The sequence below is a fragment of the Phaethon aethereus genome (genome assembly GCF_964289735.1).
Source record: "Phaethon aethereus genome assembly, chromosome: 5".
Taxonomy (NCBI): domain Eukaryota; kingdom Metazoa; phylum Chordata; class Aves; order Phaethontiformes; family Phaethontidae; genus Phaethon; species Phaethon aethereus.
Window position 1 is genome coordinate 63389367 of NC_138579.1, and position 16709 is coordinate 63406075.

General features: G+C 40.1%; 1 protein-coding gene across 4 annotated transcripts in view; it reads left to right on the top strand.

The window, feature by feature from the left end:
• WT1 (WT1 transcription factor) overlaps nucleotides 1–13785 on the top strand; it is a gene marked incomplete at both ends in the record, with an annotated part of 36476 nt that extends 22691 nt beyond the window's left edge. For 2 of the 4 annotated variants that reach the window (XM_082000354.1, XM_082000356.1), the window contains 3 exons: nucleotides 6735–6824; nucleotides 8523–8615; nucleotides 12058–12179. In XM_082000354.1, coding sequence (XP_081856480.1) covers nucleotides 6735–6824; nucleotides 8523–8615; nucleotides 12058–12179 — 305 coding nt within the window. Of the gene's footprint in view, nucleotides 1–6734; nucleotides 6825–8522; nucleotides 8616–12057; nucleotides 12180–13512 lie in introns of those variants that run through there. The other 2 variants (XM_082000357.1, XM_082000355.1) reach the window with 2 other exon arrangements.
• Between the last annotated feature and the right edge of the window lie 2924 nt (nucleotides 13786–16709).

Sequence of the window (16709 nt, forward strand, 5' to 3'; positions counted from 1 at the left end):
TTCTGTGCTAATCTAGAAATCTATGGATAAAATCTGTAAATACGGATGCTCAGTTAACCATTAATATGATGGAAGGTCAAAGGGATGAAACAGGCAAGAGGAAGACAGTCCGTACTTTTGTGACTTAGCAGATTGTTTAACATTTCATAAAAAATAGTTGCAAACTTTTCCTTTTGGAGACCATATGGTGACATTAGTTAATTGTGTAAAATACGTACAGGTAAGAAATGAACATTACGAAGCATTTTTAATTTCTGAATGGGCAAGTCACAAAATATTCAGATAGACATCTTCAGTGATGTTCAGATTACACATTCAAGGTAATTTAGATTGTAACTGGAATTTAGTCTTTAGAGCTGTAGATCTACAGAAATGCTATTCTATTTTCTGTAAATAAATTGGAAACAGAAGAAAATTTGGAGATCTTTTGGGGTCCATTAACTGCAGTATTTTTCTTAAGTATGCCTAAACAGTTCTGAATTTTTCTCATAATCACTATTTCTTTCATTCCTAAATTGATTTACTTTGTATTTTAGCAGTCATAATTTGTTTGTTCTGGTCCTGTATTTTATTCCATTTAGTTCCTTGGCTTTCACGGTATTATTTCTGGATGCATCACAAGGACTTCAGCTTACATCTTTTTTCCTTAACTGGAGAAGATTTCCAGCATTATACCACATACACTCCAGGCACGTAGAGCCACAAAAGCCTCAGAAGATGTAGGGGATAGGACTATGGCCATCTAGCATCCCTAGAGAGACTTCTGCCATTGTCTTTGAGGTCATACACGCCCCTTCCTTCTCCTTTGGTTTACGCGATAGTGGGATGGGGTAGAAGAAAAATGTTTCTTTTCCCTCCAAACACCTCTTCTGTACAGGTGGGCCCAGATTTCCTGCCACTATATTTTGATACGTTGATAACAAAATGTATTTATTTCTCAAAGCTTTGCAAGTTGCTTTCCGTATGAGGCCAACTTAATTCCCAAAGCTTGTATTTGCCGATACAAACGTTGCCATTAAGACCATGTCAGCTTTTGACGTTGATTGCAGCTAGAGAGGATGCATGGGATAGCACACTGCCGGTATGAGAATTGCTTGGGTAACTTGCCTGGCTGATGCATTCAGCTTTAGGATCAGAAGGGAGTTCTCCCCTTTACCAGGCTGGCAGGTTTTTGTCCTCAGCCTGTTGTATGGGTCCTACCCATTTCCTATGATTATTGTCTGGAAATTTTACTTACCAAATTCCCAGCTGCTGTAGAGACTTATAATATGATGCCCTTCATTTTTTGTCTCCTTCTGTCATCTGTTAGTCCTAATTTTGGGGAGTGCTTGGTGAACTATCTGATATGGAAGCGGACTATCTGGAGTGGATAGTCTACAAACACTTCTGAGTTAACGTATTTTCTTGGCTGCTTGGTGTGGTTTGGGCTTGGTGGCCATAATGATCTTTTTCAGTCCCATGCTTTTTAGGAGTCCTGGGCAGTTGAACTAATTGTTGTGATGCAAATCCATTTCCAGTCTCCTTTGTAAGTTCATGTCTTTCTCTATCTAACCCTGATTTGTGTCTCCTGCTTGTGAAAAAGCTAATTGTCAAAAGCAAAATTTGGAAACCAGTTTTCTTCAATCACTGCTATGAAAAATGTGTGTGTCTTGTTGATAACAGTTACAGTAGCTACAGTTCACACTTCTCTGCACCTTCCTTCTTCTCTCCACCTGCTGCTTTTTTTATGTTAGGGGATGTCTCAAGGGGCCAGTATGACTAGAGTGAGGCTACCGGGTTATGTTGATAACTATGTGGCTGTCTCCTGGGCTCCCTGATCATCTTTCTGTTTGTCACCCAGTGAACTCCAAACCCCTATTCTAGAGTTCTCTGCTAGATATGGAAATTGGACTTGGTGGAATTAGCATATTAGACAGAAAGTAGTTGGCAAACATGACACCTGATATTCTTACTAAACAAAGGAATGTGTCTCTACTTCTTCTGCTTCAATGTTTTGATGGGGAGGAATCCTGACGAGCCATGCCTGAAGTCAGGAGAGCTGTCAGATGTCAGCGCAAGTGGAGGACAATTTGGTTGTGATTGGAATACCTCTTTACAGCCAACATAAAATCTTACTAGTCCTCCTGTAAGGTGGTTCTGGATTCACTCATGGGTTTGAAGCTCTTCCACCTTTCTCAGTGTAGTGGTAGGTCAATTTTTTAAATTATGAACACATGATGTGAAAAACAAGCTGTTCCATATATCTAATATTAAACCAGCAGATAGTATCTTTGCAGAATAACGTTGGCTCTTGATTATCTTTTTTCTTTCTATAATAGATACTTAGAGGACTGACTCATCAGAGCTTCCGTTTTTCACTGGTTGCAGTATTGCAAAATCAAGCAGGGCCCTGAAACTCCAAATTGGATTCTATAATCAGTTTTTACCAATGTTTCAACATAGCCTTAGTTGAAAATATGTTGACATTTTGTACCCTCCAAGACTGCTTACCCATGGTTAACAATGCCTTTATTGAAACATGTACAGCCAAAAAGCTTTTTTCTTATCTTGGTGTATTTTGCTGCAGTAGATAGACCTCTGAAAGGAAATGCAAAAATACATACAACTTTTCAACAGTACAGCAATTAATGTGAGTTGTCATCCTGTGGCAGACTTCAGAGACTGCTTTGCAGAAACAAATTGATGTCTAGACCTCCATAAATTTCATTTATTGTGGAAACATCAGCATTCTTGCCAGAGACCCTTGGGGTTTGGTGCCACACATTGGAAAAACTGGATTTATCCCAATGAAAAACTGAGCGTCTTTGCAGAGAAAATATCCTCTGCCTGTTTGCCAAGGATATTCTTCAGCCTAAATATGCTCAACTGCAGGTATGAGTTTGTACAATGAAGTGTGAGAATCTGTAAATCAGGAAGGTTGTCCTTTATGTGGTAGGGGACTCAGCTTTCAGTGGTGAATTTCTGAGGCTCTAGGGGATGCAAGTAATGCAGTCTAATAATGATTTTTATGCTAATCATCTAATAATGATTTCTTTGCTTTCACAAAAGCAAATATCCTTTTACTATGGCATGTGCCACTGTGCTGCTAAATGCTTTACAGTCATTAGTGCAGTTCATCATTACAGCATCTTTGACAGACAGAGCTCTGTCCTCTATAATATATACAGAGGTGGTAAATTGATAAACGGGTGTTACTGTGCCTGAGCTGGGAACTGCACAGGCTCTCCTCTTAAGAGTCCAGCGTGGTGACTTCTAGGATGACACTCTTTCATTAGTGTTGCTTTGAAATACTGACCTTCATACTTAAGCCGTGGAATACCGTTCTGCAGAATACTGTGGAACCTGAAAGCTTATGTGGGTTCAAGAAACAACTGAACAAATTAATGGAAAGAAACTCCATTAACGAGAGTTAAATATGAAGTCGACTTTGGCTCAGAAAGTTGCTAACTCACAAACTGCTGGATACGAGAGGGTCCAAGGAAAGTCCTGCTGCATCCTTGCTATCTTCTGCTGCATCCTTGCTATCTTCTGCTCTCCTGCAGGCATCTTTGGTGAGCCCTGGTGGGAGACTGCTGGGCTGGATGGACCTTTGGCCTCACCCAGCGTGGACTGCTTTTAGGCTTTCATTTCTATGGCGTAAAATAAGATTACTTAGGTATTTAAAATACAAGATTAGTTTCAAAACAGTAGTAACATCTCACACCTGAACTCTGGTGTGAAGATGAGAGAAAACATTATCTATAAAGGCTCCCTACTAAATAGAGAAACATAAGTGTTATCTAAGTTTGCTAAAGCGAATTATGTTGAATAGAAAAATGTTACATTAGCGAGGTGAAGTGTGATCATGGAGTTGTGCTCATTTGATAAAGTGGGTATATAAGAAAAGGGGTTTAAATTGGTGAAGTGAGTATAGACAAGCCTTCAGATTCTCATTCAGACTTGCTGCCTCTGGTTTCAAAATCAGCCTCCTCCCTTCATGTTTACTTGTTAGTGGCAGGCAGGCTTTTGCTCTTGCAGCACTCCTTCATGAAATGCAATGATTATGAATATTTTGTGCAACTGCTGCAGCAGTAGGAATTTCTGTTTTTCCATGCATCTGGGCAAGTGAATTTGCTCCAGAGAAAATGTGCGGGCTTCCTCTAGTTTAAGTTAATTCTTTTTAAGCAAATAGGTTTATTGTGTTAGAAGCATTTATTGCGATACATGCAAAGGCTGATTCACAGTTGCTCTGCAATTGTTGAGCTTTATTTTTTCTAAATAGTTTAGAATTAATATCCTGCTATCCTCTCTCATCTTGACTATTTCATTATAGACCAAGTTTAGCCTTTCTTTTGTGTACCCTCTTTCAGTAATGAAATGTAAATGATCATGGAAGCCTCCGAGTCGCAGGTGGAAGGACTGGTGAAGCTTCACCTTCATCTCCTGTTTTGTTTTGAAATTGTATGTGGTCACATAGGAAGGTGACAGCATTATGGGATATTTTTCATAGCTTAAGGGACTTTAGCCTTTTACTGGAGAGGCTCTAATAGGCCTGGAGAAACTAGACACTGGTCTCACCCCTCTCTGTGTAGTGATTTAATGAGACACTAACAGAATTGTTCTAATCTGGGACAGCTCTGTCGTTCTGTTCTGATGAAATGTACGGGAGTTAGCAGGTATGTGACAGTTGGCTTTTGCAGGCAGTTTGCTTGGCACTAGCTGTCATGGAAGATGTAGAAGGAAAGGGAAATTAGGATTCTGTCTGAATATTGTGCCTCTGCTTGCTTGCTTGCTTGCTTTTTGTCTTCTACCCAGTGTCAGCATATCTCTGTGTAAGCATCTTGGATTGATTCCTTTAATATATGCATTGCTTAAATTTGTCCTTAATTTAATCAAGATTATATTTCAAAGTATTTAAAGAAATGCTTTAATGTGCATGCCATCAGACCCACTACACTGTTTTATTCAAATACCTCCTTAACCATCTTCTGCATTTATATTGCAATTAGCAGACAATCATCCTGTCACTGCATTCTGCTCTGCTGACATGCTCCCTCTTAAATCTGCCAAAGGGCTGAATTCCTTGGAAGTAAGTGGTTTCTGAAAAGCAGGCACCCCCCAGGGAGTCCTTGCGGTCAAAGTGTACGGAACTATTTCAAACACCTGTGGCAACTTTAATCCCTTATGCTAATAAATTAAGCACAGCAGACGTGGAAATTGTCCACACCTAGGTTTGAGAATCAGTAAACTCCTTTGGGTGACTGTCACAGGAAGTTAGCTTGTTCTTGCAGATTTAGTTGCTTTTGTAAAATTTTTATCCTAGCCACACCAGTATGAATTTGGAGCGCTCTCCTTAATATGCTGCTTATACTGTGTCACTGAGATCAGAAGGCTTCTGCTTTAAAATAAACTATTTTGCACTGGTATGTCAGAATACATTTCTTCATCATAATAAAATCAGAAATGCAGACACTTGTGGAAGTGGTACGTGTTTAAAAAAAGACTCACAGAAATTAGACCCACTGCCCACTTCAGCTGATTTTTTCTTTACATCCTTCGTGCTGGACCTTGGTTTTACATCTCAGCTTTCCACAGTAGACAAGGCAGGTCCCAGCCGGTCTGGTGTGTACCTTCCAGATAAAACCCAGGATCCTCCCAGCTTTGCAGTGAGAGATGTTTCATTACTTCATGTGCTGAGGCCTCTGTGCAGGGCTGTGGCACTGTAACCAGACTTTACGAAGGTACAAATGTAATTATATTTGAGGCTTTTGCAGGATTCCAGTGTTTGCAATGGGGCCTCAGATTAGATCAGATCTGAAAGATCATACAGTTCCTCCTGTAACAGCATAAGGGCTTTTTTTTTTTTTTTTTTTTGTGCTGGCCAAATCTCACCAACTCTCTGGTATGCTACATGCCAGCAGTGTTTCCCTCTTTCCTCAAGCTCCTCAACTGCTGCATTTCTTTTTGCATGTTTATGTGGTTGGTGAAGTCCTTTCCATTGAAAACCACATTCTTTTGAGACACTGGCTTGTAGGGATTTTGGTGTTTTTCAAAAGTCAGAATCTCACTTTTAGTCCCAGAGAAAACCCATCCTGAGGACCTCTGCTGACCTGTATGAGAGGTGGAGGAAGAGTTTATGTTTACATGAGGCTTTGCAATAATTCGTAGAGAGGTGTGCAGCTACATGAGAAATTCTATTTAATGATGCTTTATGGAAGAAACATAACTTGTGTTTTGGGGAAGAATATGTATTTTTCAGTGATTGAATTTTGCTCAGTTTCTTTCAATTCATTTAGTGTGGTTAAAATTGCCATCTACATGGATGCCATTTGTTTAGTTTTTGCTTTAAATCCAATTTAGAGCAAACTGCAAGTTGTTCCTTTGTAGAAATTATGTAGTACTGGAACAGGTGGAAAGGGCTTAATATTGTTTTCAGAGAAATATAAACCAAGAGATTTCTGTTATTTTCCAGCAGAAAACAATAAAAAACCTGAAATTTTTTGTACCTTCAACCTAATGGGCTATTTTTTAGAATGAGCAGATTCAGTATCAGGGTCAATGCCGTAGAATTAGGCCAGCCTTTCCCCACTGATTCCAACTCTGTTGTGTGGTTTTATAGCAAATGAGTACCCCTAGACTGCTTCAGATAGGAGGGAAGTCTAAGTCTTTTAGCGTAACATGTTTCATCTTCTGATTCTAGTTGACATGTTCCCTCATTCAGCCACATTTTCTGATAAACTCTTTGTCCTTTACAGGTGAAAAACCTTACCAGTGTGATTTTAAGGACTGTGAACGCAGATTTTCTCGTTCAGACCAACTCAAACGGCACCAAAGGCGACACACAGGTTTGTTGACAACACGTCTCTACTCATTAGAGTTCATCTTTATATGTGAATTGCGATCCAAAAAGTATACTTCTAAAACTTCTTTTTTTCTGATGTTCTGTCTGCTCATACATGATACCCGTTGTGCCAAATTCTTGAAGTTAGCTTTAGGAGAGGACTGTAGCCAGGTTTTTTTATTGGCATTTCAGTACTACTACAGTTGTATGGGTGATGTTTTCATCCTGACGCCATCTTTTTGAAAGAGCTTTCTTAATGAAACTGTTTGCTCTATACTGTATCCTCAATATAAGGAACATGTTATTTTTAAGAAACAAACAATTCTGCAAGAAAACGTTGCCAGTGAGTGACCTGATAAACACTACTGTTGGTATTCCGACATTCGTGTGGCAATGCTAATAGGTGAATGCTGCATGTGCATAACCTGAAAGGCTGGTGGAATTACTGTGCATTTATATCTGGAAAGCAGAAGTGGAGAAGAAAAAGCCACACCAGCTATAATGCTTAAGACCCTAATTCAGTCAACTACTTCTTAATCTTAGATTTGAGCCTTTCTTGAATTCTGCCAACTAAGGAAAGATTCCAGGAGCAGTAAGGAGAGAAATGTCAAAGATCCGGCTGGCTGGATTGCACAGATGGCCTGGGAAGTGCATAGCAGTTCACATACAGCGGAGAGGGCAGCAGCAGTCATGAATGGGTCTGAGTCCTAGCGAGACTTGTGTATCTTTCTCAGTGAATCATTTACTGAGTGGGATGTTCTGAGATGGCCAAAACTACTTGTGAGTTCAGTCCAAATTCAGCAAGTGGTTTTTTTTGTGCATACACCATTTTCTGGAAACATCAAGGCAGCCCGTTTTAGCATTTCATGTGTTCTTGGAGGTCTAGATTAGATTGATGGGGGGGCAGCTGCCCTTTGCAAAGTCACAGAAGAGGAGATGAAGATGACTCCAGCCTCATGGCTGGGGGTGGAACCATGAGGGCACTCTGCATGGAACATGAGAAAGGGCTTCAGAGTACTTCTTTGGCTAAGTCACAGCAAGAAATTGCATTTGGGTCTCAGGGAGTGGCCTGACAATTGGTTTACTCACTGTTCTGTGGTGGATTTCTGCCTACTACTTTTCTTGCTAAAGATGTGCTATTCCACTTAAACAGTGTTGTTAAGAGATGTAGGAAGCACTCTGAAAGCTGATGGTAAAAAGTACTCTATTGGGATGATATATTTTTAGCAACTGCACACTACAACGTATTTGTGTTAAGCAGTCCCCAAGGCTTTTGTGTAGCGTGTGAAATAAGTAATAGAAATGTAAATTAAGTTAAGCCTAGTAGGGGTATATAAACATATACCTCTGCACCTCTATCTTCTTATGTCATATTTGCTCATACATGATACGAATAGTGCCAAGCCACAGGATCAGAATTAGCAAAGTTTGCAGATCCTCCTTAGTCCAACAGTGTAAGTGGGTATTTGTTTATGATGGTGGTGTTAGGATGCTTCAGACTCAGACTTTGGAAGAGGCAGTTACAAAGGGATGGTAACCTGATTAATGACTTTCTGTAATGTGTAGGCATGAAGCTGGAAGGAGCAGTTATAGTAACTAGAACAAAAAAAATCCAGACTTTTGAAAATTCAGAAATAGCTGGTTCCGTTCACCCTTCCAAAAGGTGTTGGGATTTAAGAATAGGCTTCTTTTGTCTTTTCAGGTGTGAAGCCCTTCCAGTGTAAAACCTGTCAGAGAAAGTTCTCCAGATCTGATCATCTGAAGACTCATACCAGGACTCATACAGGTAAAACAAGTGCGTAAACTTTTCTTCACATTTATATTTCATTATTTTTTAAGTTTAAATCAATGTTGTTGTAAATTACATGATTTAACCAGGAGTTAAATATTCAAAACAACAGAAAGACTTTCAGAGTGTGCTGATTTTTCAGTGTGACTACACTCCCCAAGTGTCATAGTCACTTTTCACAAAGGGATTTAGGTGATTTTGGAAACTATGCTTGCTTTCTTAATGTTTAAAGAAATTTCAGCTTGGCAAAATATATTTTGTCAGCTATTGTGAAATGAACATCATGGTCTCAGCCCACAAATGTCAAGCTGATCTACTGCCTTTACTGAAAAAAACGCTACAAGATAGAAATTTGAATTCTAGCTTCAGCCTAAGGTCTCTAATCTAAAGTATTCATGCCTACTCATGCTTCTCCTAAGTGTCAGCTGAGCCTAATGCAGGATAGCACGGCAAAGCTCTTGCTGTTGCTGCTTGTACTGTAATCTCTCCAGAAGATAAAAGGAGTGCCTTTTGCAAACTCACACTGACAGACACTGAAGTAAAAGCTTACTCAAATATTCAAGGATCTTTTTGCAGAAACCATAGTATTTCATATAAATACAGAGAAAAAAAAATAGTAGGCCATTTTAGTCTACTCTGTCCTCACGTAAATGTAAACACCATTGAGGAACCACTGCAACAACCTCTCTATTTTAGTCTTAAGTTTTAGAATTTTTCCTATGAACTGACATTTTCTGTTCCCTTCCACTATGTATGCAGTATTTTTACCAAGCGATTGTTTACTGAGCACTTTGACACGTTATTGGATGTCACAGTGTTTTCTGTACTGGCGTTAACCTTTTAAATTCAGTCTCTGTACAGATGGACATGGAGCCTGAAAATCTCTTTCTCTCTGCTAAGGATTCTTTTTTCTCTTCTGGACCATAAAAACACATATTTAAGACTCTCAGAAGTAAAACAGGAATTTTGATAAAGGAAATTATTCACCTGAGAATAATGACGTTTTCTGTGGCACTGGCCAATTAAATCCTTGAAGTAATGGCCATATCTGCGCTTGCAGTCTGCAAATGGTAAAGGGCATGGCTGCGTTCCTGGGCTCTCCCCATAGTCTCATGCTGAGCCGCAGGGGTCTGTGTGCATTTGCTTAAGAAAGATATTTTCTTAATCAGCAACAGGTAACATTCTGGTAGAGACAAAATGGCAAGCAGTTGTCACATGCTAGCAAGTCACGATAAACTGCATTCCCCATCACATTTCATTGCTAACTGATCTGCTAATTCATGACTTTCATGACTCCAGTAATTTTTTATGCCAGTTTAGCTAAATCAGTGAAGAACTTGCTCTCTTTTTTCTAGTGAAACTCATTTCCCTCTTCTAGTTCTTCCTTGCTCCATGTGATCCACACCCACACTGCACTCATTGCTGAAAGCAGCCTCACTTGAGCACTGATAACTTCATAGCACAGACCTCTGCGTGGGCTAGCTGCCTGCCACTGGCTCAGGGTCTGTGCGAGCTCTGCAGCCCAGCTGCGTGCTGCTGTGATGATGCTCCTGTCAGTGGTTTTGGATGTGTCATGCTCCTTTGACTGTAAAATACACGTATCCTGAGGGGAATGACCACGAGTGGTGGGTGGGGATTTTTCATCTCCATCTTGTTCTGTAGCTTCATTCCTCTCTCTGTCTTGTAGCCCCTAAATTTTGCAACAGAACACCTAGCTGGAGTTAACTTGCTCCATGTTAAATCTTGATGAAGCAAAGCATGGGTGACTTCCATCTAATTCCACCCTAATTTTAAGTCAACTTCCAAACTATTTGTTCAGCTACAAAGTCAGGGGTTTTTGTCTCCACAAGCAATTTTACTGTGACAGCAATCTTTGCTGTAGAAAGCAAAAAAAGTAATCAAAGGAAAACTCCATACATTTATATACATTTTTAGCAATGGAAATGTGATTTCTGATATCTGTACAGTGAAGCTGTACAAAGTAATTTGTACCCAGCACAGAACTAACAGAGATTGTTGCCCCGTGTTGCGAGAGGACAACCAGACTTGCTTGTGAAACAGCAAAACTCTGCTGCTTTTACTGTGGTGGTTCAGTTAAAAACTGGCCAGTAATAGATAACTCACATCAGTTCACAGGATGGTTTTGCTAATGCTGCTGAGATGAAAGAAGACCACTTTATACAATCTGTGATTTTTATCAGTAGCTCTGACCAGATCAATTTTGTCCCATACTGTTTTATGCACTCATGTGAGATAGTTGATGCTTTTTCCAGCATGTATGTTAAGTGGATAAAGTAGATTTTAAATACTCCCGTCCCACATATATTGGATAGGATTTTGTAAAAAGAAATACACAACATTTATGTCAGTCCCAAATCCGCTTCTGCCTGAGTTTGGATGTTTGTGAAATGCACAAAAGTGTGAGGCAAAGAAGAGGAGAAGGTGTCTGGGTGAGCTTGTACCACCCCAGTGTGTCCTGAGTTGGAGAGTATGAGGTGTGCAGACAGCACTGAAGAGCCCAGTCCCAGAGCTGAACCTACTTTAATATATTTGCACCTATTTTGGGGAAAGAAAAAGAAAATGTAATTCTGAAAGAAACATAAGTCAGTGGGCACTGCTCTGAGCTAACGAGAGCATTCCATCAGCATTCCTGTGGCATCAGAAACACGGCCTGAAATTCCATTTAAACGTTGTAGAAAATCGAGAGACCAGATTAAATTGTAAAAAGGTGATGGCATTTCTTGTTAAAATTGAATGTGCTTTGCTTGGGTTAATTTTATTTAATATTATGCTCATAGGAATGTTAGAAAAATACTGAATATTTTAAGCCTTTAACATCTCCCATAGATGTGAATCTACTTTATTTAGACAGTAGTGGGAAACTTGCAGTCTGGTTCAGCAGACTTCATGCTGAACTCTCTTGCTTCTGCCGTATTCACTTACACTCACCAGTTGCAAAGAGCTTCAGCCAAAACTCATTGAACTAGCTGGAAAAACTCTCCTTGACTAGAGGTCAAGCTCTAAATAGCCACTGACAATTTTGACAATGACTAGCAGTATGCCTGCACCACCGTCCAAGGTGTGACTGAAGCTTGTGCAAATGCCAGAGTGACTTTTAAACTAGTTTATTCGAGAGCTGAGAGTAGCACAGACATGCCGACACAGTGTTCAATAAGGGCCTGTCTTCAGGAATGAACCACTGCAAAATGCTCTACGTCATCTGAAAAGGCATGCTCTTAAAGATCAGCTGAGGGAGGTGTAAGAAAGCGCTGAGCACTGCTGTGAGCAGGAGTTGAGGGCACTCCCACACCCTCTCAGGACAGCCCAGGATGCCTTTCCTCCTGATAGGGGCTCTGCCTAGCTCCTCACAACCCTGCAGAAAGAAAACAAATAGTAGTGTCTCAGGCGAGCTGTATACCCAGTTAATAACAGGGTGTTTTGTTAACAGGTGAAAAGCCTTTCAGTTGCCGGTGGCCCAGCTGTCAAAAAAAATTTGCCAGGTCTGATGAATTAGTTCGTCATCACAACATGCACCAGAGGAACATGACTAAACTGCAGTTGGCCCTTTAGACAGTTCAAACAAGTGAATAAACCAGATGGGACATTACGAGCTACTGCAAACTTTATCAGCCATCTTCGATCACCTCTGTCAGAAAGCTGCAGCTGACTTCGCATCCCATTTGACACAAGTTAACTAAACTGTAGGATTCTGCTCAGCCTTGTCTTCCATTTGGACTTACATAAGTTCCTTTTCAATAAGTTCAAGAGAATTTTTTTGTCATTTTGTTTAAAAGTAAGCAAGATTGCCACAGTTTCAAGTTTACTATAAACCATGCTTACCTTCCACGTCTGTCTCCAATTTTCTGGTTTTATTTTCACTTGAACTTTTCTAGGTACATATTGTTGTACCTTTTTAAGTCCTGCGGCGGGTAGGGTGATTCCTCGACGTCGAAAGTGAGCTTTACGCTTACTTCATCTGTGCGTATGCTGAGGTTTCCAAATGCTAGTACAGCCATCCTCACAAAATGAGACAGAACAATCACCTGAGATACTTTTGGTACACTTTGTACTCATACTGCCAAAGGGCAAGCTTTTAAAGTTGGAAGCTCTGCTTTTGAATTTCACAAATCAAACCTTTTTTTTAAAGGATGCATTTCTAGAGCAGCTAAAACTAGATGAACCACAGCCTCTCTGTACAGAAAACAAGAATCTTACCTTTAAGTTAACTTGTTTTTTAAATGATCACATAATTGATCCCCCAAAACTGTTTTGTTTGTCAATTAACTCTCTCCCTTTCTCTCTCTCTTTTTAATGTATTGGTTTAAATTTATTCTATCATGAGATGCATAGATCTCCTTTACACAAAACTAATTTCAATCATTGTAGACATTTGGGATTTGTTTACAATGTAAAGCCACACTGGTTATGTGGCTAGCAAGCTGTATAAACTTAAAACTGAACTTTTAATGGGGCTGGTCCAGGATCTCCATTAACAGATTACTCTTAAGATAAGTAACTTAAAAAGACTCTTTGTCAAGTATATGTGAAAAAGACATTATTAGTGTAAGGAAATATATTGTTTCAGGGGTTTGGGAGGAGGGGTTTATTATTTACTTTTAATTGCTTGAAATTGTGTGTATATATATATCTGATAATGTATTGCTTTTAGACATCTAAAATTAGAAAGTGTATAAATATTAGATGCATCACTGTTCTGATGTTGTTGCTGTTACAAACTATTGATAACACTAAGAATGTAACCTGCATTTTTCACTGAGCTTTCAATTAAAGCCCATTCAAAGAGAAACAAATGAGAGTCCAACAGATGTCTTGTTTCATGTCTGGTATTAAATTTCAAATGCCCTGTCCAATAGTATCCATTTTTTTTTTTCTGTATATAAAGGTACCACCAGCACTGATGACCACTAGTTAACCTGTCCAGGTCTTGACCACAATTTATCCATCTCACTTGGGAATCATACTGGCAGCAGAAAACAGTGTCAAGTTTCATATTGCGCTATAAAGCAGTTGCTTCAATCGTTCGTCTTCTTACCAAACTATTCCTTTTCTTTCGACCTGTAAGATATGTATAAGAACTTTATAGCATAGTACAACCCAGTTTATAAATAGCAGTACTGGCCTTCTGTAGAACTGAGCTGAAACCATAAGCACAGATAACTTCTTAGATTAGGATGTCATAGACTGACTTTTAAGTAAAAGTTAACTTAGAGTTGGAGTGGCTTAAATCAGTTCAGCAGGTTGAAAAAGACAGTCTTTCTTAGATGATGAAGTGTGAAAATGAAGATAAAAAAATATTACTGTTTCTTTGTCATACTGCCTACTTTTCTTTGGAAGTAAGTACAGCCTGCCTTAGCGCCCTTTGACCTTGCAAAATATTTGTATCTCTTTAGCGAAAATCTTTAATGTATCTTGCCAAGCTTTTTTCTCTAATGTACACAATGGAGTTCTATGATGGGTTGAGCTTTGTCTCTTAAAGTGCAGCTGCATCGTCAAGAAAACTCAACAGTTAATTCTTCAAGTCCTCTTTTTCGCATGGGTATTGCATCACTGTTAATTACTGTTGGGGTACTGTGACTCATTTGTATCAGTCAACTTTATCTTTTGCTGCCAAAAGAGCATCTCTCTGGAGAAACTCATAACAAGTGTGGCAAACATCAAATATTTGGAGCGAATGGTGTACATAAAACTGCACAGAATTAAAAAATAAAGCAAGTCCTCCTGCTTTCTTGAGAGAAAGGTTCAGTCGCAGTAACAATGTCCTCTGATTTAGCCAGCAGTCTTCTGCAGCTACGAAACAATCTGTTTTTCAGTCTGCACCCAAAATAGAGACCTGCCATGAGTGTTTATACTAAAAGCCAAAAAAAGAAAAATCAGCCTCCAGTTGTGCCTGCATTAGTCAAACATAAATAAAACTATCTTTTGTGAAATACAACCAAGACTCCACTGCAGCACAGGCCAGACTTCCAGTGACCTGTAAATAACTACAGCCAAGGTTTTGCTGCTTAGTGAATTGCATGCCAAATAACAACAGTAGATGGCTACAAAAAATGAAGCGCGGGTTGATGAGTGACAGAGCATGTCCTTTTGTTTTTGCTGTCGCCACTTTTTCAATGAAAGTATTTATTGCTACTCTGTTGTTTGATGATCATTATGTCCCCCAACCTGCCGAGTACAGTGAACACAATGGTAAATGTTTACAAGATTTAAAAAAATTTTATTCCTAGTTATTTTACAGTCTTTGTCATGAGATGCATTTTATGTCTCTGCTTTTCATTTCCCTGTTCTCAGGATTCTATCAGCAAGGTAAGCCACCTTTACTGAAGTGCTTTACTGCAGGAATTTCTCAGAAGCGGCCCCCAGACGCTGGTTCTTGCAGCATGCAATTCCTCATTTTGTGGCAAGCAGAAACTGCTCAGCAGGCCGAGTTTCTGTGAGCTTGACCTCCATATGAAAGATGAGGGGACTGCACTCTATTATATCTTACAAGTATACTTAGCTCTCTGGAAAATTTTCAGTCCCACGATTAATTGAGCGAATCTTTTATGCCTCTGTCCTCTGTTCTTAAACTGAAAATAGTGACCGATGTTATTTTGGCTGATGGTTAATGTCTTACTGTGATTGGCATACTATTTGTGTCCTGTCACTTCCATAGCCCCCCAGAATGGAGAATGTTAACTAGATAGATAAAGCTTGTACTTTTTCTTGCCACTTCATGGTGTACAAGATGTCTTGAGTAGGAAAGGGAACGTGATCTCTTCTCTCTCTGATGGTGTCAGCTAAGATTCAAGGGTTCACTTGCACCAATTTTTTCAAGGTAGGTGAATCCAGCAAAGAGTTGCTTTTCCTTTAGGAAAACATGAGAGCTAGCATGCCTAAATTGTAACCACATGAGCCGACTTTTGTTGCACGGCATGTTCTTTAAGGGTATGGACCGTACTAACCGAACAGGAGATACAAAGACGTTATCTTGCTGCAGTTAGGGAACCAACCTGAAGGCAGTCCATCCTTCAGACAGGTGCTGATTCCTGTAAGGGAAGGGGAGGAGTTGCAAAGAAGTAGTTCTTTGCTGCTCTTTCCGTGGTGTGTTAGGCGAGTTGTTCATTTTAGAAGCCGCTCCAACCAGGCCTATCTGTTTCAGGATGTCAGTAGGATTCATTTCACTGCTCCACCAACCAACCTTACAGCAGCTGGGAACAGTTCCTGAAGATGCAGGTAGGCACCTTAAAACTAGTGTTTCTTCCTCCTTCCCTTTCTCCAGACAGGCACTGAGAAAACCCCATCACGCGCCATCTTTTCTCATCATCAGTGTGACCTGACAGCAAATCCAATATGGTAAGCAAGCTGCTCCCAGCACCTTGTCCAAAAACCCGACAAGGCTCTGGAGTGGATCGAGGGGCTCTGAGAAGGTGCCTGCAGCCCCACACCTCAGAGCTGCCTGCACCTGGCATGAGGTGGGTACACAAAGGCAAGCAGCAGGCAGAGGTAAGCTGCCAGAGGACGTGAGGAAGTTCTACTGCTCAGTCCTGCTCGAGCCCAGTTTGTACCTTCCCCCTGGGGCAAGGACGGGCAGGGAGAATCACTCAGCTTTTTAGTTGGGGAACAACTTGCTTGGGGAAAATCCTCCTTCCCCCTCCCTCCCCTCCAATTAACAAAAAAGTAATTAAAGGCAGTGTATGCAGTCCAGAATGGCACTAATGGACAAGAAAGCCCAGCTGCAATATTTGGGAAGATCCAATAAAAGATTCATTAGCATTCCTTTATTTATTGGAAGTCCTGATGACACAAAGGTGCCTAATGAAACAGAAGACCTGATCACAAGAGCGATGATTTAAAAAAAACCCCAAACCCAAATCCCAACCCCACTGACACCATTCTAAAAATTAGACAATTAAGAGTAAAACCAGGAATGTAGCCAGAACTATTCCACCTCAAATAATAAACACAAGGATAAGTTGCCAAGCGAGGTCAAAGCAGCAAATGGTAAAGTGAGTTTAAGAGACAGCTAGACACTTTTATGGGGAGAGAGGGGATTGAAGGATACAGTGACAAAACTGGGGGTAGAGCTGAGATAAACCCAGA